Source organism: Bufo gargarizans, chromosome 3 (assembly GCF_014858855.1).
Source record: "Bufo gargarizans isolate SCDJY-AF-19 chromosome 3, ASM1485885v1, whole genome shotgun sequence".
NCBI lineage: Eukaryota > Metazoa > Chordata > Amphibia > Anura > Bufonidae > Bufo > Bufo gargarizans.
In genome coordinates, this window is record NC_058082.1 from 26,175,497 (window position 1) to 26,199,817 (window position 24,321).

Consider the following 24,321-nt stretch of genomic DNA (forward strand, 5'->3'; position numbering starts at 1 on the left):
GTGCGGTCCAATCTCCTATATCTCCTCTGACAAATGTAAAGCTTCTGTAATTATACTGTATATTACTAGAGGTATGTCAGAGACATTAGCCATGTCCTGAATTAGGCACGAATGGCTTCAGTACAAAATGTTTTTTTTTTTTTTTCTAAGAATTTGAGAGCCATTTGTTATTAAGACTCTGTGCACGAACTGTATATTTAGTGTCCAGGACCGGATTGTATCCTTACACTTGTGCACAAGCTGTATGTTTAGTGTCCAGGACCGGATTGTATCCTTACACTTGTGCACAAGCTGTATATTTAGTGTCCAGGACCAGATTGTATCCTTACACTTGTGCACAAGCTGTATGTTTAGTGTCCAGGACCGGATTGTATCCTTACACTTGTGTACAAGCTGTATGTTTAGTGTCCAGGACCGGATTGTATCCTTACACTTGTGCACAAGCTGTATATTTAGTGTCTGGGACCGGATTGTATCCTTACACTTGTGCACAAGCTGTATATTTAGTGTCTGGGACCGGATTGTATCCTTACACTTGTGCACAAGCTGTATATTTAGTGTCTGGGACCGGATTGTATCCTTACACTTGTGCACAAGCTGTATATTTAGTGTCTGGGACCGGATTGTATCCTTACACTTGTGCACAAGCTGTATATTTAGTGTCTGGGACCGGATTGTATCCTTACACTTGTGCACAAGCTGTATATTTAGTGTCTGGGACCGGATTGTATCCTTACACTTGTGCACAAGCTGTATATTTAGTGTCTGGGACCGGATTGTATCCTTACACTTGTGCACAAGCTGTATATTTAGTGTCTGGGACCAGATTGTATCCTTACACTTGTGCACAAGCTGTATATTTAGTGTCCAGGACCGGATTGTATCCTTACACTTGTGCACAAGTTGTATATTTAGTGTCCAGGACCGGATTGTATCCTTACACTTGTGCACAAGTTGTATATTGAGTGTCCAGGACCGGATTGTATCCTTAGGGTACTTTCACACTTGTGGCAGGACGGATCCGACAGGCTGTTCACCATGTCGGATCCGTCCTGCCGCCGCTCCGTCCCCATTGACTATAATGGGGACAGGGGCGGAGTTCCAGCGCAGCACGGCGAAAGCCGCCAGACTAAAAAGTCGGACATGCAGGGCTTTTTAGTCCGGCGGCTTTTGCTGTGCACCGCAGTGCTGCGTCGGAGCTCCGCCCCCGTCCCCATTATAGTCAATGGGAATGGAGCGGCGGTCCGGCGAAATAGCGGCAGGACGGATCCGACATGGTGACCAGCCTGTCTGATCCGTCCTGCCACAAGTGTGAAAGTATCCTTACACTTATGCATGAGTTGTAAATTTAGTGTCCAGAACCGGATTGTATCCTTACACTTGTGCACAAGCTGTATGTTTAGTGTCCAGGACCGGATTGTATCCTTACACCTGTGTACAAGATGTATGTTTAGTGTCCAGGACCGGATTGTATCCTTACACTTGTGCACAAGCTGTATATTTAGTGTCCAGGACCGGATTGTATCCTTACACTTGTGTACAAGCTGTATGTTTAGTGTCCAGGATCGGATTGTATCCTTACACTTGTGCACAAGCTGTATTTAGTGTCCAGGACCGGATTGTATCCTTACACCTGTGTACAAGCTGTATGTTTAGTGTCCAGGACCGGATTGTATCCTTACACCTGTGTACAAGCTGTATGTTTAGTGTCCAGGACCGGATTGTATCCTTACACTTGTGCACAAGCTGTATGTTTAGTGTCCAGGACCGGATTGTATCCTTACACTTGTGCACAAGCTGTATGTTTAGTGTCCAGGACCGGATTGTATCCTTACACTTGTGCACAAGCTGTATTTAGTGTCCAGGACCGGATTGTATCCTTACACCTGTGTACAAGCTGTATGTTTAGTGTCCAGGACCGGATTGTATTCTTACACTTGTGCACAAGCTGTATGTTTAGTGTCCAGGACCGGATTGTATCCTTACACTTGTGTACAAGCTGTATGTTTAGTGTCCAGGATCGGATTGTATCCTTACACTTGTGCACAAGCTGTATGTTTAGTGTCCAGGACCGGATTGTATCCTTACACTTGTGCACAAGCTGTATATTTAGTGTCCAGGACCGGATTGTATCCTTACACTTGTGTACAAGCTGTATGTTTAGTGTCCAGGACCGGATTGTATCCTTACACCTGTGTACAAGCTGTATGTTTAGTGTCCAGGACCGGATTGTATCCTTACACTTGTGCACAAGCTGTATGTTTAGTGTCCAGGACCGGATTGTATCCTTACACTTGTGCACAAGCTGTATGTTTAGTGTCCAGGACCGGATTGTATCCTTACACTTGTGCACAAGCTGTATTTAGTGTCCAGGACCGGATTGTATCCTTACACCTGTGTACAAGCTGTATGTTTAGTGTCCAGGACCGGATTGTATCCTTACACTTGTGCACAAGCTGTATATTTAGTGTCTGGGACCGGATTGTATCCTTACACTTGTGCACAAGCTGTATATTTAGTGTCTGGGACCGGATTGTATCCTTACACTTGTGCACAAGCTGTATATTTAGTGTCTGGGACCGGATTGTATCCTTACACTTGTGCACAAGCTGTATATTTAGTGTCTGGGACCGGATTGTATCCTTACACTTGTGCACAAGCTGTATATTTAGTGTCTGGGACCGGATTGTATCCTTACACTTGTGCACAAGCTGTATATTTAGTGTCTGGGACCAGATTGTATCCTTACACTTGTGCACAAGCTGTATATTTAGTGTCCAGGACCGGATTGTATCCTTACACTTGTGCACAAGTTGTATATTTAGTGTCCAGGACCGGATTGTATCCTTACACTTGTGCACAAGTTGTATATTGAGTGTCCAGGACCGGATTGTATCCTTAGGGTACTTTCACACTTGTGGCAGGACGGATCCGACAGGCTGTTCACCATGTCGGATCCGTCCTGCCGCCGCTCCGTCCCCATTGACTATAATGGGGACAGGGGCGGAGTTCCAGCGCAGCACGGCGAAAGCCGCCAGACTAAAAAGTCGGACATGCAGGGCTTTTTAGTCCGGCGGCTTTTGCTGTGCACCGCAGTGCTGCGTCGGAGCTCCGCCCCCGTCCCCATTATAGTCAATGGGAATGGAGCGGCGGTCCGGCGAAATAGCGGCAGGACGGATCCGACATGGTGACCAGCCTGTCTGATCCGTCCTGCCACAAGTGTGAAAGTATCCTTACACTTATGCATGAGTTGTAAATTTAGTGTCCAGAACCGGATTGTATCCTTACACTTGTGCACAAGCTGTATGTTTAGTGTCCAGGACCGGATTGTATCCTTACACCTGTGTACAAGATGTATGTTTAGTGTCCAGGACCGGATTGTATCCTTACACTTGTGCACAAGCTGTATATTTAGTGTCCAGGACCGGATTGTATCCTTACACTTGTGTACAAGCTGTATGTTTAGTGTCCAGGATCGGATTGTATCCTTACACTTGTGCACAAGCTGTATTTAGTGTCCAGGACCGGATTGTATCCTTACACCTGTGTACAAGCTGTATGTTTAGTGTCCAGGACCGGATTGTATCCTTACACCTGTGTACAAGCTGTATGTTTAGTGTCCAGGACCGGATTGTATCCTTACACTTGTGCACAAGCTGTATGTTTAGTGTCCAGGACCGGATTGTATCCTTACACTTGTGCACAAGCTGTATGTTTAGTGTCCAGGACCGGATTGTATCCTTACACTTGTGCACAAGCTGTATTTAGTGTCCAGGACCGGATTGTATCCTTACACCTGTGTACAAGCTGTATGTTTAGTGTCCAGGACCGGATTGTATTCTTACACTTGTGCACAAGCTGTATGTTTAGTGTCCAGGACCGGATTGTATCCTTACACTTGTGTACAAGCTGTATGTTTAGTGTCCAGGATCGGATTGTATCCTTACACTTGTGCACAAGCTGTATGTTTAGTGTCCAGGACCGGATTGTATCCTTACACTTGTGCACAAGCTGTATATTTAGTGTCCAGGACCGGATTGTATCCTTACACTTGTGTACAAGCTGTATGTTTAGTGTCCAGGACCGGATTGTATCCTTACACCTGTGTACAAGCTGTATGTTTAGTGTCCAGGACCGGATTGTATCCTTACACTTGTGCACAAGCTGTATGTTTAGTGTCCAGGACCGGATTGTATCCTTACACTTGTGCACAAGCTGTATGTTTAGTGTCCAGGACCGGATTGTATCCTTACACTTGTGCACAAGCTGTATTTAGTGTCCAGGACCGGATTGTATCCTTACACCTGTGTACAAGCTGTATGTTTAGTGTCCAGGACCGGATTGTATTCTTACACTTGTGCACAAGCTGTATGTTTAGTGTCCAGGACCGGATTGTATCCTTACACTTGTGCACAAGCTGTATTTAGTGTCCAGGACCGGATTGTATCCTTACACCTGTGTACAAGCTGTATGTTTAGTGTCCAGGACCGGATTGTATCCTTACACCTGTGTACAAGCTGTATGTTTAGTGTCCAGGACCGGATTGTATCCTTACACCTGTGTACAAGCTGTATGTTTAGTGTCCAGGACCGGATTGTATCCTTACACTTGTGCACAAGCTGTATGTTTAGTGTCCAGGACCGGATTGTATCCTTACACTTGTGCACAAGCTGTATATTTAGTGTCCAGGACCGGATTGTATCCTTACACTTGTGCACAAGCTGTATATTTAGTGTCTGGGACCGGATTGTATCCTTACACTTGTGCACGAGTTGTATATTTAGTGTCCAGGACCGGATTGTATTTTTACACTTGTGCACGAGTTGTATATTTAGTGTCCATGACCGGATTGTATCCTTACACTTGTGCACGAGTTGTATATTTAGTGTCCAGGACCGGATTGTATCCTTACACTTGTGCACGAGTTGTATATTTAGTGTCCAGGACCGGATTGTATCCTTACACTTGTGTACAAGCTGTATGTTTAGTGTCCAGGACCGGATTGTATCCTTACACTTGTGCACAAGCTGTATGTTTAGTATCCAGGACCGGATTGTATCCTTGCACCTGCCTGAGCTTACAGGATAGGATCGGACATAGTCCTTAGCACTGCGCCTGCATACACCCACATTAAGGCTGTATGCAAGGATGTCTACAGCCGTTTCTTCTGACGTGGGACTCTACCAGCTAGAGAAGCCACACTTACTATACATGAACACTCCATGACTTCCAATAGTACATAACACTTCCCTTTACCATCAACGTCACTGGAGAAAGTGAATGTTTTCAGGGCTGTTTCTCAGGCGATAACAACTGATAACGACAATGCCTAACTACAGAACATAAAGAGCTCGACATTTGGCAGTCTGGGAAGGTAAATTCCAGGTGAAATGTGATGCTGATAAATGTAAAGTACTGTACTGTAGCCTCAGCAATAGTATGGCTGCATTCATGGAAATAACAAAACAGGAGAAGATCTTGGGCATACTGGCTCCCAGTAAATTAAAGGGGTATTCAATGAATAGGATATGCTATAAATGTCTGATAGGTGCAGGCCCCACCTCTGACACCCACTCTTGTCTCAGGAATGGGTCCATGTTGAGTTCCTAAAAAATCCGAGCTGACTTGGCTATTTTCAAAAGTCCTAAAACAGTGAATGGAGAGATGGCCGCACACCTGCACTGGCTCATCTATCTTTGGAAGTCCAATAGCAGAGAAGTGAGAGGACGCTGTGTGGGTGCTGTGCGCTCTCTAGTCATGCAGAGCATTGTTCTTGAGACATAAGCAGGTCTTAAAGGTGAGATGGGCACCTATCAGACGTTTATGGCATGTCCTATCGATATGTCACAAATGTCCAGATGGGACTACATTTTTAAGCAGAAGCACTCAATGTCAAGCAGCAGCTGTAAAGACAAATAACATTTTAGGGTGCATAAAAAGAGATTAAAACCTGTGATTCACTTCTATGGTCTTGGGCTCCACACAATATTTGTACGCCAGCTTATTTTCCACGTTCCCACTGAGGATTTTGTCCATACAGGTCAGGGTAATATAATGTTCACAAGGACTTACAAGCTCCATGGTAAATAAATAAAGACACAAAGCCTTCCGAGCGCTCTCCTAAGAACAGGGATATGGAGTCCTTGAGAACGGATTATATTTTTCACCTCTTATCTTCATCCTCAGATAGTTGCTGTCTGCCAGTGCTCATAGAAGCCTGGCTACTTTATTAGATACCTGAGTGGCACAGATTGCCTCTATCAATATATATCACTGATGAGATCCACGGCTTTATAGTGCTGTTATAGCACTGGGTGCACCTAGGAATTGTCACTTAATAGAAGAATACTATGTCACCTCCTGCTGACTATTCTTCTGCATCAGGATCATAAATCTGCAACAATAAATACATGATGTTCGATGCCAAGGTTAGGGACAAAAGGTTTTCTGATGTGATTTGGTATTTTTCTTCAGGAGTTTGCAATTGTATTTACTGTATATCTATACAGCTGTAAATCACTCTTTGGGAGAGGGGGAGGACTCACAGGCTTTCTCTATAAGAGGGTGAGGGAAGCAGGGCTCACAGGCTTTTTTGAGTGGTTGGGGAATGCATAACTCACAGACTTTATGAGTGGGTCTGGAATTAAGGACTCAGGCTTTTTCCATAAGTAGGTAGGGAAAGCAGGACTCACAGGCTTTCTCTATAAGTGGGTAGGGAAAGCAGGACTCACAGGCTTTCTCTATAAGTGGGTGGGGGAAGCAGGACTCACAGGCTTTCACTACAAGTGGGTGGGGGAAGCAGGACTCACAGGCTTTCACTACAAGTGGGTGGGGGAAGCAGGACTCACAGGCTTTCTCTATAAGTGGGTGGGGGAAGCAGGACTCACAGGCTTTCTCTATAAGTGGGTGCGGGAAGCAGGACTCACAGGCTTTCTCTATAAGTGGGTGCGGGAAGAAGGACTCACAGGCTTTCTCTATAAGTGGGTGGGGGAAGCAGGACTCACAGGCTTTCACTACAAGTGGGTGATTAAAGCAAGATTCACAGGGTTTCCCTACAAGTAGGTGGAGGAAGCAGGACTCACAGGCTTTGTATATAAATGGGCGGGTAAGCAGGATTCACAGGGTTTCCCTATAACTGGGTGGGGGAAATGGGACTCACATGATTTGTTTATAAGAAGGTGGGGGAAGCAGGACTCACAAGCTTTCTCTATAAGTAGGTAGGGGAAGCAGGATTCACACACTTTTTTTATAAGTGGGTAGGGAAAGCAAGACTCATGGGCTTTCTCTATAAGTGGACGAGGGAAGAAGGACTCACAGGCTTTCTTTGTAAGTGGTGGGGAAGCAGGACTCACAGGCTCTCTCTGTAAGTGGTGGGGAAGCAGGACTCACAGGCTTTCTCTGTAAGTGGTGGGGAAGCAGGACTCACAGGCTTTCTCTGTAAGTGGTGGGGAAGCAGGACTCACAGGCTTTCTCTGTAAGGGGTTGGGGGAAGCAGGACTCACAAGCTTTCTCTATATGTGGTAGGGGAAGCAGGACTCACAGGCTTTCTATGTAAGTGGTGGGGAAGCAGGACTCACAGGCTTTCTCTGTAAGTGGTGGGGAAGCAGGACTCACAGGCTTTCTCTGTAAGGGGTTGGGGGAAGCAGGACTCACAGGCTTTCTTAATAAGGGGGGAGAACCAGGATTTCTATATGAGTAGGTGGGGGAAGCCAGACTAATCACAGGACCTGATCCGTTATCAGGAAAAATTTAGAATAACTAAATGGAATATAGCCAAAGAAATCACAGAAAAGAGAAAAAAACGAAACTTTTATTAATACAATTAAAATGATCAAAACTAGACTCTCCCTAATACAGAGAGAAATTCTACTTTCTTCTAAGTTGTTCCTGTCTCACCCTAATCTGTTAGGAGACAGAGTGGACAAAGGACAGATATACAGAGGGCTCGCAAAAAGTGTAGCATGTGGTCAACAAAAGGTGCACCATTTATGTGGTTACAATTGTGAATATGTGAAAACCACAGGCCACACCAAAAAGATACAAACCATCCTCCTGTAATGAAATACTAGAGAAAAATGTACTGAACTGTACAAAATGAACAAATGTACTGATATAAATGTATCAACATGGGCTCATCGCGTTTTGCCCCATGTATGCAACCAAGAGGTTCATCAGGGGCACAATCACTGAAACAATGTCTAGTTATGCATAAATAATGAAAATGGCAAAATGGGAAGCCAAACTGTTGATGCGTTGACAGAAAAGAGATAGTATCTGATAGTAAGTGGTTGATGTACCAAAATGCTATTGACCAAAAAAACATCAAGCCAAGAGGGATATAAATAATACTTAAAGGTAGGAATCAAGACTCACAGGCTTTCCTTATAAGGGCGTGGGGGAAGCAGGACTCACAGGCTTTCTCTGTAAGTGGTGGGGAAGCAGGACTCACAGGCTTTCTCTGTAAGTGGTGGGGAAGCAGGACTCACAGGCTTTCTCTGTAAGTGGTGGGGAAGCAGGACTCACAGGCTTTCTCTGTAAGTGGGTGGGGGCAGCAGGACTCACAGGCTTTCTCTGTAAGTGGGTGCGGGAAGCAGGACTCACAGGCTTTCTCTGTAAGTGGGTGGGGGCAGCAGGACTCACAGGCATTCTCTGTAAGTGGGTGGGGGCAGCAGGACTCACAGGCTTTCTCTGTAAGTGGGTGGGGGCAGCAGGACTCACAGGCTTTCTCTGTAAGTGGGTGCGGGAAGCAGGACTCACAGGCTCTCTCTGTAAGTGGGTGGGGGAAGCAGGACTCAGGCTTTCTCTGTAAGTGGGTGGGGGCAGCAGGACTCACAGGCTTTCTCTGTAAGTGGGTGCGGGAAGCAGGACTCACAGGCTTTCTCTGTAAGTGGGTGCGGGAAGCAGGACTCACAGGCTTTCTCTGTAAGTGGGTGGGGGCAGCAGGACTCACAGGCTTTCTCTGTAAGTGGGTGGGGGCAGCAGGACTCACAGGATTTCTCTGTAAGGGGGTGCGGGAAGCAGGACTCACAAGCTTTCTCTGTAAGTGGGTGCGGGAAGCAGGACTCACAGGCTTTCTCTGTAAGTGGGTGGGGGAAGCAGGACTCACAGGCTTTCTCTGTAAGTGGGTGGGGGCAGCAGGACTCACAGGCTTTCTCTGTAAGTGGGTGCGGGAAGCAGGACTCACAAGCTTTCTCTGTAAGTGGGTGCGGGAAGCAGGACTCACAGGCTTTTTCTGTAAGTGGGTGGGGGCAGCAGGACTCACAGGCTTTCTCTGTAAGTGGGTGTGGGAAGCAGGACTCACAAGCTTTCTCTGTAAGTGGGTGCGGGAAGCAGGACTCACAGGCTTTCTCTGTAAGTGGGTGGGGGCAGCAGGACTCACAGGCTTTCTCTGTAAGTGGGTGGGGGCAGCAGGGCTCACAGGCTTTCTATACAAGTTGGTGGGGGCAGTAGGATTCACAGGCCTTCTCTATAAGTAGGTGGGGGAAGCAGGACTCACAGGCTCTCTCTGTAAGTGGGTGGAGGAAGCAGGACTCACAGGCTCTCTCTGTAAGTGGGTGGAGGAAGCAGGACTCACAAGCTTTATCTATAAGTAGGCAGGGGAAGCAGAATTCATAGTCTCTCTATAAGTAAGTTGGGGAAGCAGGACTCATAGCATTTCTCTACAAGTGTATAAGGGAATCAGCACTTATAGGCCTTTTTTAAGACAGACTTTATAAGTGGGTAGGAGAAGCAGGAAGCTGACTGGCGCCATCCTGGTAGAGACACAGCATGGGTAACTGTTCTTTGTCCCTTATATGTATTTGATACACTAATGCACTTGCACTTTATTTGATTTGGTTTTGTATATCAATATGTACAATTTTTGAACTTTGTATCTGCTGTGTCTTCCTCCAGATGATGTCGCCTTTCCCTGTACTGATGTCTTTTATTCATGAATTTAATTCTGTAATAAAGTTTTGTATTTGATTTGCAAGCGGTCTGGTATTGCTTCATAGGCATTTTTTCCTCCCTATAAGTGGGCGAGGATTCTAGGACTCACAGGCTCACTCTATAAATGGGTGTGGAAAGAAAGACTCTTGAGACCAAAACCTTGCAAACAACACAAGGATTATTACCTTTCTCTTGTTTTCTTCCATACCCATCTGGCAAATGACTGAAGGGGCCTTAGCATGTCTGGTCTTTCAGGAGACAGAGAAGTGTGGAAGGGCTTCTGCTGCAGCCTGTTGCATTACAGCCAAAGACAAGTCCAATCTAAGGTTTGTGAAAATGGGGCGGATGACTGATCTCCTATTATTTATACTATTTTTTGCAGCATGTCCTTTTAGATACAGGTTGTACAAATTTTTTACCGTTGACAGCAATATGAAAACACATAATACTGGACTATGAAAATAACATGTTAAGAAATGTGCCTGTCATATACAGTAGTTCCAGGAACATTTCCTAAAATTACATATTTGAAATCAAACTGCAGACGTTGGTTTTCAAGTTGCGTTAGATTAAAATTCTGTTCCATCCTGCCGGAGTGTACCTGTAGAAGGAATATTGATGTATGTGGTGCATGCATCCACGAGACATTATGCAGATTAATTGTAAACATGTTTTTGCTGCCTATTTTGCTGTCTGATATTTTAAGACTGATTAATACACGGCGAGAACTATCTGCCAATCTTAGCAGTTTCAGGCCTGGCGGCTAAAATTACCTTTCATGCAAACTTTCAAGCAATCAGCAAAATCGGTTGCTGTTTTCTGAATGATGCACTGTGAAAACCACCTGAAAAAAGAAAAATACAGAGATAAAACAGCAGCGGAGCTGAAATTTCACAAGCTCTGTTCACGAAGCGAGCGGAATTATCTGTGATATTAAATAGCCTAAAGTGTAGAATACAACTATCTGGCAGAACTGATATTCCGTTACTTCCTAAAACTGGCACTTAGGAAAAGAAAAATAGAAAAAGATTCTGAAGTGCGTAAGCAAAAAAAAAAGTTCTCGTAACTGACAGCCACATTTATTATCTGCACTTAACTCCTTAAGGACACAGCCTTATTTCACCTTAAGAACCAGGCAATTTTTTGCAAATCTGACCAGTGTCACTTTAAGTGGTGAGAACTTTAAAACGCTTTGACTTATCCAGGCCATTCTGAGATTGTTTTTTCGTCACATATTGTACTTCATGACACTGGTAAAATGAAGTAAAAAAAAAATCATTTTTATTTATAGTAAAATGAAGCAAAAAAAATTCATTTTTATTTATAAAAAAATACCAAATTTAGCAGAAATTGGTAAAAAATTGCAAATTTCAAAGTATCAATTTCTCTACTTCTATAATACATAGTAATACCTCCAAAAATAGTTATTACTTTACATTCCCCATATGTCTACTTCATGTTTGGATCATTTTGGTAATGATATTTTATTTTTGGGGATGTTACAAGGCTTAGAAGTTTAGAAGCAAATCTTGAAATTTTTCAGAAATTTTCAAAAACCCAATTTTTAGGGACCAGTTCAGGTCTGAAGTCACTTTGCGAGGCTTACATAATAGAAACCACCCCATTCTAGAAACTACACCCCTTAAGGTATTCAAAACTGATTTTACAAACTTTGTTAACCCTTTAGGTGTTCCACAAGAATTAATGGAAAATAGAGATATAATTTCATAATTTCACTTTTTTGGCAGATTTTCCATTTTTTTTTTTTTTCAGTTACAAAGCAAGGGTTAACAGCCAAACCAAACTCAATATTTATGGCCCTGATTCTGTAGTTTACAGAAACACCCCATATGTGGTCATAAACAGCTGTACGGGCACACGGCAAGGCGCAGAAGGAAAGCAATGCCATACGGTTTTTGGAAGGCAGGTTTTGCTGGACTGTTTTTTTTTTGACACCATGTCCCATTTGAAGCCCCCCTGATGCACCCCTAGAGTAGAAACTCCATAAAAGTGACCCATCTAAGAAACTACACCCCTCAAGGTATTTAAAACTGATTTTACAAACGTCGTTAACCCTTTAGGTGTTCCACAAGAATTAATGAAAAATAGATACAATTTCTGAATTTCACTTTTTTGGCAGATTTTCCATTTTAATATTTTTTTTTACTTTTACAAAGCAAGAGTTAACAGCCAAACAAAAGTCAATATTTATGGCACTGATTCTGTAGTTTACAGAAACACCCCATGTGTGGTCATAAACTACTGTACGGGCACACGGCAGGGCGCAGGAGGAAAGGAATGCCATACGGTTTTTGGAAGGCAGATTTTGCTGGACTGGTTTTTTTGACACCATGTCCCATTTGAAGCCCCCCTGATGCACCCCTGGAGTAGAAACTCCATAAATGTACCCCATCTAAGAAACTACACCCCTTAAGGTATTGAAAACTGATTTTACAAACGTCGTTAACCCTTTAGGTGTTCCACAAGAGTTATTGTCAAATGGAGATGAAATTTCAGAATTTTAATTTTTTGGCACATTTTCCATTTTAATCAATTTTTTCCAGTAACAAAGCAGCCAAACAAAATGCTATATTTATGGCCCAGATTCTGTAGTTTACAGAAACACCCCATATGTGGTCATAAACTTCTGTACGGGCACACAGCAGGGCGCAGAAGGAAAGGAATGCCATACGGTTTTTGGAAGGCAGATTTTGCTGGACTGTTTTTTTTTTACACCATGTCCCATTTGAAGCCCCCCTGATGCACCCCTAGAGTAGAAACTCCAAAAAAGTGACCCCATTTTAGAAACTATGGGATAGGGTGGCAGTATTGTTGGTACTAGTTTAGGGTACATATGATTTTTGGTTACTCTATATTACACTTTTTGTGAGGCAAGATAACAAGAAATAGCTGTTTTGGCACCGTTTCTATTTTTATCATGTGGTATTTTTATAGACCAGGTTGTCACGGACGCGGCGATACCTAATATGTATACTTTTTATTTATTTATGTAAGTTTTACACAATGATTTCATTTTTGAAGCAAAAAAAAAAATGTTTTAGTGTTTCCATAGTCTGAGAGCCATATTTTTTCAGTTTTTGGGCGATTACCTTGGGTAGGGTATGATTTTTGCGGGATGAGATGACGGTTTTATTAGCACTTTTTTGGGGGTGCGTGTGACTTTTTGATTGCTTGCTATTACACTTTTTGTGATGTAAGGTGACAAAAAATGGTTTATTTAGCACAGTTTTATTCTTTTATTTTTACGGTGTTCATCTGAAGGGTTAGGTCATGTGATATGTTTATAGAGCCGGTCGATACGGACGCGGCGATACCTTATATGTATACTTTTTATTTATTTATGTAAGTTTTACACAATAATTTCATTTTTGAAGCAAAAAAAAACATGTTTAACCCTGGGTTCACACCTGAGCGTTGCGCAAACGCGCGTTTTAGTCGCGCGTTCTTATGCGCGTTTTTTGTAATAGTAAACGCGCGTTTGACGCGCGTTTGTGTCATTGACTGCAGTGTCCTATGGCCACAAACGCGCGTCAAAACGCCCCAAAGAAGCTCAAGTACTTGTTTGAGCGTCGGGCGTTTTACAGCGCGTTCGTACGCGCTGTAAAACGCCCAGGTGTGAACCATTCCCATAGGGAAGCATTGGATTTCATGTCTTGAGCGTTTTACAGCGCGTTTGAACGCGCTGTAAAACGCTCAGGTGTGAACCCAGGGTTAGTGTTTCCATAGTCTGAGAGCCATAATGTTTTCAGTTTTTGGGCGATTACCTTGGGTAGGGTATGATTTTTGCGGGATGAGATGACGGTTTTATTGGCACTTTTTTGGGGGTGCGTGTGACTTTTTGATTGCTTGCTATTACACTTTTTGTGATGTAAGGTGACAAAAAATGGTTTATTTAGCACAGTTTTATTTTTTTATTTTTACGGTGTTCATCTGAAGGGTTAGGTCATGTGATATGTTTATAGAGCCGGTCGATACGGACGCGGCGATACCTTATATGTATACTTTTTTATTTATGTAATTTTTACACAATAATATCATTTTTTGAAACAAAAAAAAAAATCATGTTTTAGTGTCTCCATAGTCCGAGAGCCATAGTTTTTTCAGTTTCTGGGCGATTATCTTAGGTAGGGTCTCATTTTTTGCGGAATGAGATGACGGTTTGATTGGCACTATTTTGGGGTGCATATGACTTTTTGATCGTTTGCTATTACACTTTTTGTGATGTAAGGTGACAAAAAATGGTTTATTTAGCACAGTTTAAATTTTTTACGGTGTTCATCTGAGGGGTTAGATCATGTGATATGTGTATAGAGCCGGTAGATACGAACGCGGCGATACCAAATATGTATACTTTTTTTTATTTATGCAAGTTTTACACAATAACAGCTTTTTAAAAAAAAAAAATATATATGTTTTAGTGTCTCCATATTCTGAGCCATAGTTTTTTTTATTTTTTGGGCGATTGTCTCAGGTAGGGAATCATTTTTTGCGGGATGAGGTGACGGTTAGATTGGTACTATTTTGGTGGGCAAACGCCTTTTTGATTGCTTGCTGTTGTACTTTTTGTGATGTAAGGTGACAAAAAAATGGTTTATTTAGCACAGTTTTTATTTTTTATGGTGTTCATCTGAGGGGTTAGGTAATGTGATATGTTTATAGAGCCGGTCGATACGGACGCGGCGATACCTAATATGTATACTCCCCCCCCCCTATTTTTTACCAATTTTTTTTTACTTTATTTGGGGAAAATTACGTTTTTGTTTATTTTTACTTGAAACTTAATTTTTGGGGGGGAAAACTTTATTTTTTTCAACCTTTTTTTTCACTTAATTTTTTGTCCCACTTTGGGACTTGAACTTTTGGGGGTATATTCCTTTACAATGCATTCCAATACTTCTGTATTGGAATGCATTGGCTGTATGAGTAATACTGTGTGTATTACTCATACAGCTTCCGGGGCCTGTGAAATCCAGGGGGCTGGATCTCACAGGCACGTCACCGGAAGGAAGCGCGATGCCTCCCTTAGACATCGCGCTGCCTTCCATGCCATCGGGTCCCCCCCACAGCCCCATGGGGACCCGATGGCACCGCTCGCCGCTGCAAGTTAGAAAAGCCGCAAAACGCAGGTCTGAATTGACCTGCGGTTTGCGTCGATCGCCGACATGGGGGGGTCACGGGACCCCCCGGGCATTTAGCCGAAGTGCTGCGCGGCGGTGATCAGAAATACACAGGGCGTACAGGTACGCTCTGTGTCTTTAAGTACCAGGACATAAGGAAGAGGTTAAAAGGCATCTGTCAGCAGATTTGTACCTATGACACTGGCTGACCTGTCACATGTGCACTTGGCAGCTGAAGGCATCTGTGTTGGTCCCATGTTTATATGTTCCCGCATTGCTGACAAAAATGAAGTTTTCATATATGCAAATGAGCCTCTAGGAGCAACGGGGGCGTTACCATTACACCTAGAGGCTCAGCTCTCTCTGCAATTGCTGCACCCTCTGCACTTTGATTGAGAGGGCCAGGCAGACACTATCACCTGGCCCTGTCAATCAAAGTGGATAGGGTGTGGCAGTTGCAGAGAGAGCAGAGCCTGTAGGTGTAACGGCAATGCACCTGTTGCTCCTAGAGGCTCATTTGCATACATTAAAAGGTCACTTTTCTCAGCAATGCAGGCACATATAAACATGGGACCAACACAGATGCCTTCAGCTGCCAAGTGCACATGTAACAGGCCAGCCAGTGTCATAGGGACAAAACTGCTGACAGATGCCCTTTAAAGGGGATTGTCAAAGTGTTTTTACAAAAATCACAGGCCGCAAAGGTCATGTGCTGGTATGACTCAACATCAACAAGATATACAGGGAGCTACCATTCTATTTGCAATAATTCCCTGGCTAAGAATTTTAAAGGATACCTGTCATCAACTTTATGCTGACCTCACCGAGGGCAGCATAAAGTAGTGACTGACGAGCTGAATGTCATTCAAGAGCTAAAATTTAAGGCTATGTACACCTTTGGGTAAATTTTTTTATTATTGCATTGTACTCATTTTGAGCTAAAAATCTTTTTTACATTGGCCTTTATTACAAATATGGAACCTTTTTCTCTGTACAGGTCTGAGATGCTCTACTAGAGGGATCTTAAAGCGAACCTTTCACCTGCATTTCACTTAATAAACTATCAAAAGTACCTTATAGATCATCCTCATTGTGTTATCATACAGTCTTGTCCTGCTTTTCTGCCATGTATATGCATGAAAAAATCGCCTTATAAAGTACTCTTCTCCAGCTCCATAATTCAGTTACAGGATCGCGCTTGAGTCCGCGTGATAGACGGGATCGCGCTGCTACTGAGGCCGACGGCGCATGCGCCCGCCTGTACAAGCGCGGTCCCGGCGACTGAGCCGGGTGTCAATTAGACTGCATAGAGGCGGGGTTAGGGCAGGGGAGTTACAGCCTGGAGTGAGGGAAGGGCTACCCCCTTGACTTCTATCGTGACTTGTGGAGCTGGAGAAGAGTACTTTATAAGGCGATTTTTTCATGCATATACATGGCAGAAAAGCGGGACAAGACTGTATGATAACACAATGAGGATGATCTATAAGGTACTTTTGATAGTTTATTAAGTGAAATGCAGGTGAAAGGTTCGCTTTAATTTTCTCTCTGCTTCCTCACCCAGCTAATCTGACGGGCTCCTTATCTCTGCTCTCTGACATTATAAACACTCATTATAGCTCAGTTCTTATCTTACTGATAAGAATGTGGCTTAAATAAGTGTTTATGACCCCTCAGTAGTTTAGACATAAGGTTATTAGATGACGGACACAAAGTGACAGTAGGATGCGCAACTAGACAAACAGTTAGAGGATAACTGTCCCACTTAGACCCTAATTTCAATTTTCATATATGTAGTTACTAATAACATGATATTCCAGAATCGGTTACTATTAGACTGACTTACCCCATATTTAATAAGATTCAGCCCTTAGCAACCAGTCTGCATAAAACTGCAATTTCACTATTCAGTTAAGATGGCCGCCACTGCCCTCACCCTGAGGCTAATCCCGCCTGCCCTCACTAGCCAGTAACAATAGCCCCCCAAAAGTGTCAGTAACCAGAGCCCTCCCCCCTAAAGGGTTAATCTCCTGCAGCACAAAGGGGTCCTCTTACCACATGTTGCTTTCATTTATACACTGAGCAGATGGCAGATCTCCCTTCCCTGGTCTGCGCTGCTTCAACTCTGCATTGTCCAGCTCTGCTGAGTGAGGGAGCGTCTGCCAAGCGCAGGGACAGGGAGAAGTGCACACAGCCCAGGCACTGTTATCAGCTGCTGGGGAGGACCTGGCTTTAATCATTTACTTACAGTCCCTGGCTGTCAGTAATGTGACCTTGCACGCTGCGTGCTTCTGCGTACTCCGTCCTTCAACACATAGACGGACCCTGCATAGCAACCTGATTTTAAGCACAGGTAAAAGTAGGCAGTACAGGGAACAAAACTGTGGAATTAAGGGGTAATTGAATACACAGTGAAAAGTTGAAATAGGGCCACCAAGGAGATATTAATCACCACAATCCAATACTCCCCCAAAAAAAAAAAACGACAGTTATACTTTAACCCTTTGTGACAGAACGACTTAATATTTTTAATAAAGACCAATTGAAAAAAAAAATTTTTAGCCCAAATTGAGTAAAATGCAATCATAAAAAAACAATTCTCCCGAAGGTGTACAAAGCCTTTAAAGGGATTATCTAGGAAAATATATTTATGACTTATCCTCAGGAAAGGTCATCAGTATCAGATCTGCAACACCTGGGACCCCCGCCGATCAGCCGTTAGAAGCAGGCCTTGAGGGACACAGCCTCTTCCTAGGCCCGTGACATCACTGTACATCGGTCTATGGCCTAGCTGCAGCTCAGCCCTATTCAAGTCAGTGGGGCTGAGCTGCAATACCAGAGCACTGGTGAGCACAGTGGTTCCTTGGAACAGATGATCAGCTTGGATGGCGGGACTCAGACCGCCATCGATGTGATAATGATCACCTATCCTGAGGATGTCATCATTATCTTTTCCAGGATAACCCATTTAAGTGGTTGCTGAGAACCAGCTTTATAATCATTGCATCCTGGGCCTGGAAAAGAGTCATGGCTGTCTGAGAAGAGTCATGGTTATTCATAAGCTTCTGCTCTGCCTATCAGCAGAATGTGTATTTCAGGACCTGCCAAGACTTGTGCTCCCTTATCTGCCCATTGTTCAGTGGCAGGCATTTCTAGAGCTAAACATCAGATTATACTACCATATCCCTAGCAACATAGATGTCAGATATCGGAGGTCTGCATAATGGTGCTCAGTGGAGAAAGGAGCGCTCTAATCCATGGTTGTAAATGGATGTATTCGGTGCGCACACTTACTTGGTTAGTCTTGAATTTGTGCTGGCCACAAAGCCCACGACTGTATGAGACTTATTGATGGCGTCCTTGTTGACATCGATCCCGATCACCATCAGAGACTTGAGCTATGAGAACATAAGTGAAATTTAGATATACAGTAATACAGGGACGTCTCCCGGCCACAGGGAAGGTCAGAAGCTTACAGGGATCTCTACCGCCCACAGCTCTCCTCCGGTTTTACAGATGATCTGCAGGGCGATTTTACTGGCGACGCTCATGAGCATGTGCTGCTTGTTCAGGGTACGGTTCTGCACACACTGGCTCGGGACCGGCTGTTCCAGGCTGAGGTACTTTTTTATGGAATCGTAGTTGTCTTTGGACTGGGAGGGAAGAATGCAAAACACCTGCAGGAAACAAAAGGGAAGAGGGTAAAAATACTATATATAAGGGGCGGCCGCAGGAACCCGCATGCAGGTTATTGCTAATTGCCAGGCTGCCCCTGTACCTGCCATGTGAAACAATAGCAAGTATAGGTGCAGCCTGGCAACCAGCGGTAATCAGCATGGGATATGGGCGCCCTAACCCTGGGTTCACACCTGAGCGTTCCTCAAACGCGCGTTTTACGCGCGTTTTAGTCGCGCGGTTTTTTGTAATAGTAAACGCGCGTTTGACGCGCGTTTGTGTCATTGACTGCAGTGTCCTATGGCCACAAACGCGCGTCAAAACGCCCCAAAGAAGCTCAAGTACTTGTTTGAGCGTCGGGCGTTTTACAGCGCGTTCGTACGCGCTGTAAAACGCCCAGGTGTGAACCCTTCCCATAGGGAAGCATTGGTTTTCATGTCTTAAGCGTTTTACAGCGCGTTTGAACGCGCTGTAAAACGCTCAGGTGTGAACCCAGGGTAAGACTTTGTCTTGATTTCATGAGTGTGTTCCTCAGTCTGTTTGTGGACTTTGACAATGTGTGAACAAGTTTTTTAAAAGTGATGGCCAATCCTCAGGATCCATCACTGTGACTGGTAGGGGTCCAGCACCCTGCACCCCCACCGAACAGTCGTTTCACAGTAGCTGGTGGTCCCAATGCTTGAACTTCACTGCCTCGTCCGCCATGTAATGGAGCAATTCTCTCATTCCAGCTTTGTCCAGTACACAGTGGACAGAGCTGTGCAGTTCCTGCGCTGGATCTACTGCAGAACAGCTGATGATTTAGATTTTTAAGCCTTTTTAATCCTTAAAATTTATGGCCTTGTAGACACAGCAACATTTGAAGTTCTTTTTCTCAACATAGCCGGATTAAATAGTTAGTTTTTTTGCAGGACGGACTGTAATTCCTTATGGCACAGTTTTGGCATTAATATAAAGTATTAAAAAACATTTATAAATGTTCTTGTTTTAGGGGAAAATTGAAAAAAAGTCTGAATTCCTCAATGTTTTGGGTGTCATTTTTCTGTGTTTATGTAATTTTTCTGTGAGGTTTATTTTTGTGATGTTTTCATTGTTAACATTTTTATAAAATGTTTTACATCGTCCAGGTTAACTCATGTGATACTTGCATAGATCGGAGGCAGCTATACCAAAAATGTGTTTTTGTATTGTTTTTTTTGCACGTAGAACATTTTTTAGGGTGAAAACATTTTTCTTTCCTTATTTTTATTTTATTTCTAAACATTTACGCTGGGTTCACACCTAGGCGTTTCTCAAACGCGCGTTTCTATGCACGTTTTTGTCGCGCGTTTTATGCGCGTTTTTTTTAATAGTGAACGCGCGTTTGGGTGATTGACAGCAGTGTTGTCCAAAGAGTCTATGGCCCAAACGCGCCAAAAAAAGCTCCTGTACTTGTTTGAGCGTCGGGCGTTTTACAGCGCGATCGTACGCGCTGTAAAACGCCCAGGTGTGAACCCTTCCCATAGGGAATCATTGGTTCTTGCCTGTTGTGCGTTTTACAGCGCGTAGGAACGCGCTGTAAAACGCTCAGGTGTGAACCCAGCGTAAGTCCCACTAGGGGACTAGACCCTGCTATCGCTTAACCGCTCATATAATGCACTGAAATACCTCTGTGTATAAGGCTACTTTCACACTAGCGTTCGATCGGATCCGTCTGCATTAAATTGGCAAAAAAAAGCTAAGTGTGAAATTAGCCTGAGCGGATCCGTTCAGACTTTTACATTGAAAGTCAATGGGGGACGGATCCGCTTGAAGATTGAGCCATATTGTGGCATCTTCAAACGGATCCGTCCCCATTGACTTACATTGTAAGTCTGGACGGATCTGCGCGGCCAGGCGGACACCCGAACGCTGCAAGCAGCGTTCAGGTGTCCGCCTGCTGAGCGGAGCGGAGGCTGAACGCCGCCAGACTGATGCAGTCTGAGCGGATCCGCATCCATTCAGACTGCATCAGGGCTGGATGGAAGCGTTCGGGTCCGCTCGTGAGCCCCTTCAAACGGAGCTCACGAGCGGACAGCCGAACGCTAGTGTGAAAGTAGCCTTATGCCTGTGTCAGTGTAACCCCGACAGGCATCCTATTAGGCCCTGCTTCTGTCATCGCCTAATAGATGTGCAAAGATGACATTATTTAGGGTGCCATTCCAGCTCCCATGAAAACCCATTGGCATCTTGAGATTGCGTAGTGTGTGCCAAGTGGACATCGCCGCAGGGCTAAAAAAAGGGGGTGTATTTTACCCTTTTATTGCCCCTTGATAACACACTAAATGTACTTTATCACACCTGTTGTAAAATATTCTGACATTTAAAGGCTATGTACACCTTTGGGGGCATTTTTTTATTATTGCATTGTACTCATTTTGCGCTAATTTTTTTTTTTTTATTGGTTACAAATATAGAGGCTTTTTTGTACACGGCTGAGATGCTGTAATAGAGGGATCTGAATTTACTCTCTGCTCCGTCAGGCAGGAAGCTGACAGGCTCCTTATCTCTGCTCTCAGACCTTATAAACGCTCATTATATATATCTTACTGATAAGACTGTGGCTCAAATAAGTGTTTATGACCTTTTAGTAATTTAGAGATAAGGGTTATTAGATGACCGGCACAAAGTGAAAGTAGGATGAACACAGCTAGACAGTAAACTCTGTGACAGAATGGCTCAATATATTTTTTTAATAAAGACCAATTGAAAAAATGGTTTTTAGCCCTAAATGGGTAAAATGCAATAATAAAAAAAAATGCCTCCGAAGGTGTGCATAGCCTCCAAAGCCTGGATCATTTCTTGGACCTTTTGATACTTAGTGCACAATTCACTTACTGTAGGCATATGTACACAGTTATGTTTCATCCATTTAATTTGTAAACTGTATCTTTTCTAGAAAACAAGTTGAAGAAAAAAAGGAACCAAACTTTGCAAATAGTCTGAAATATGCTACCGTTTTGTGTATACAGCTCCTGTGAAGACCTATGCGCTCCTGATCAAGGCAAACTACACTACTCCAGCCACACACAGCACATTGTACATACACTCATCAGACTTCTGACCTGCGTTATCACAGCCGTGCCAGTGTGACAGAAAGGACACCTACCAACCATCCTGTTTACTATGTGTCGCAAATGTGCCTGAAAGTGGGTGTTACTGGGAGGTTTTGTGGGCGTTTCTAGGAAGATTATGGGTGGTGCTTAAAATGTATCATTAACAGGAATGAAAATTTTGGGAGGGGGTAGGGGGTTACAGGCCTGCAGGCTATAGCAGGGGGATGCCCACATAGCTTCACGCATAAAGGAGCTTACTCCATACAAAGTGGAGTAAGCAGTTTTAGTGATACATGTAGTTAAAAATCAGTCTATGTCCCTCCTGAGGTCCAACAGCTGACAGCTCATGTGTCTTATCTCTGATCTCCTGACCTCATAAACACTCATTTAAGACACATTCTTACAGTTTGATAAGCGTTTAGCTAAAATGAGCGTTTATGAGGTGGTCCTATCACTGATTGTATACACAGTCATCGGGATAAGGCTGTCAATCACTGAGAGCTCCACCTCCTTAACTTCAAAGCATAGAATGAGCACAAATTGAAATGAATAAATTACAAGTTATCCTGAATCTTTTTCTATAAAACTTTATGTCAGTCTGCTCAGCTTCTCTGCTTTATAACACGCTGCCTGCAAATAATTCACATTTTCATGGTGATGGGTTCCCTTTAATATCTGATCTGTGGGGGTCGGACCCCTGGCATGCCAGCCTCCTTAGAGCATACCAAGCACATGGCCATACATTATATAGTGGCTGTTCTTGGTATTGCAGCCCAGGCCCATGCACCTCAATGCTGCACACAGGCCATGTGACTAATGAACACTGCCCTAGGAGGAGGCTGCAGTCCTCACTGGATGATAGGCCATCAATATGTGAATCCCATAAAGTCTCTTTAAAGGCTTAGTACACCATTCTTTCTTTATTATTTCATTGCATTCATTTTGAGCGAAAAAAATTGTTTTTCAATTGGTCTTTATTAAAAAATGTTTAACCCCTTTCTCTGTACAGACTTCAGATTCTCTAGTAGTAGGTTCTGTATTTTTAGGGTGCCTTCACACGCGGCAGATTTTGTTGCAGAAAATAAGTTCCATTCATCTGGATGGAGCAGTTTTAGGAGGAAGCACATGGGTTTCTTCAAACCCCATTCCGGTAAATCGAGCAAAATCTGCCACGTGCGACGGCTCTGTTCCGTCAGGCAGCTCTTATCGCTGATCTCTGACCTCCTAAACACTCGTCATAGCTCAGTTCTTATCTTACTGACAAGAATATGGCTTGAATAAGTGTTTATGACCTCTTGGTAAGGGTTATTAGATGACCGGCACAAAGTAAAAGTATGGTTCGCACAGCTAGAAAAACTGTTAACCCTTTGTGACAGAACGGCTCAATATTTTTTTAAAAGAACAATTTACATTTTTTTTTTTTTGCTTTAAATGAGTAAAATTCAATCATAAAAAAACAAAAAAAACCTGAAGGTGTACATGGCCTTTAAGTCACTCTGACCGGTGGATATGAACAAGGAGGACGGCATACACAGCGTCCTGTCATGCTTCCTGAGAAGCTGACCTCATGAATATTCACCTCATAAGATGGCTGTCGTCATAGCTTCAGCAACTGAAGCATGGAAGATGAAGACTTGAATTAATTCCATTGTAATTAAACCTTTTGTGGATTTATTACTTAAAATGTTAACATTCACAAAGGCTGGGGTTTGATTTCCGCCGGTTCCACTAATGATACCGCATTAGCGCAGCGTTATGATCGGGCTGCCATGTTGATTTATCCTCTTCTTAATCAGAGCCTCTTCTGTAATGATGCTGACAATAAAGCGGCTGTTTTTTTTTTTAAATGGCGCATTTGTTCATTCTGCCTCTGGTTTAATATGTGCGAGATTATCTGGTGGAATATTATTACGTATCACTAGGACTTTTGCGGCTGACTGAAGCAGCTATAATCAGGCAGAACAAAATACCTCATTGTCTTTACTGAGGAAGTGTTTTTAAATCAAGCAATTTGGGCGTTAGGAAGCAATAAGAACCAAAATACAAATGACAAAACGACTAATACCGCAATGCTGCTTAAAGGGACACTAAACCTAAAAATGAATGAGGGTGAAAAGGACATAGAAAGAAACGATTTACCGACCTGTCACTATCTAAGCGCTTGGAGCTGTTTTTGGAGAAAGCTGGCACCGGATACAGTTGTCCCTTTCCTGATTACCTCCATTTTCAGCTATGGCCTAAGGGGGCAGAGTCTCGCTGCAGAGCACGATCTGAACTATTAGCTGCAGTAATGCATGAGTAATGCTGAAAACAAGGAGTCCAGTTACCAACTGCGCTGGTTCCTCCGCTCATAGCTGCGCTGCAATACACTGTCAGGACTGCTGTGCATGCGCACAGGAGTCCTCTCCATTATGTCAGCACGGCACAGCAGTCCTGACTGTGTATTTAAGTGCAGCTTTGAGTGCTGACAGTGGGGGAATGGGGGCAGCAGGAAAATACTGGCAATT

General features: G+C 43.6%; 1 protein-coding gene across 1 annotated transcript in view; it reads right to left on the bottom strand.

The window, feature by feature from the left end:
• PIWIL4 (piwi like RNA-mediated gene silencing 4) overlaps positions 1-24,321 on the bottom strand; it is an 86,956-nt gene that overhangs the window by 11,135 nt on the left and 51,500 nt on the right. Inside the window, exons 10-12 of the mRNA XM_044286716.1 lie at positions 18,542-18,742; positions 18,360-18,463; positions 10,704-10,774 (exon numbers count right to left, since the gene is read on the bottom strand). Coding sequence (XP_044142651.1) covers positions 10,704-10,774; positions 18,360-18,463; positions 18,542-18,742 — 376 coding nt within the window. The remainder of the gene's footprint in view (positions 1-10,703; positions 10,775-18,359; positions 18,464-18,541; positions 18,743-24,321) is intronic.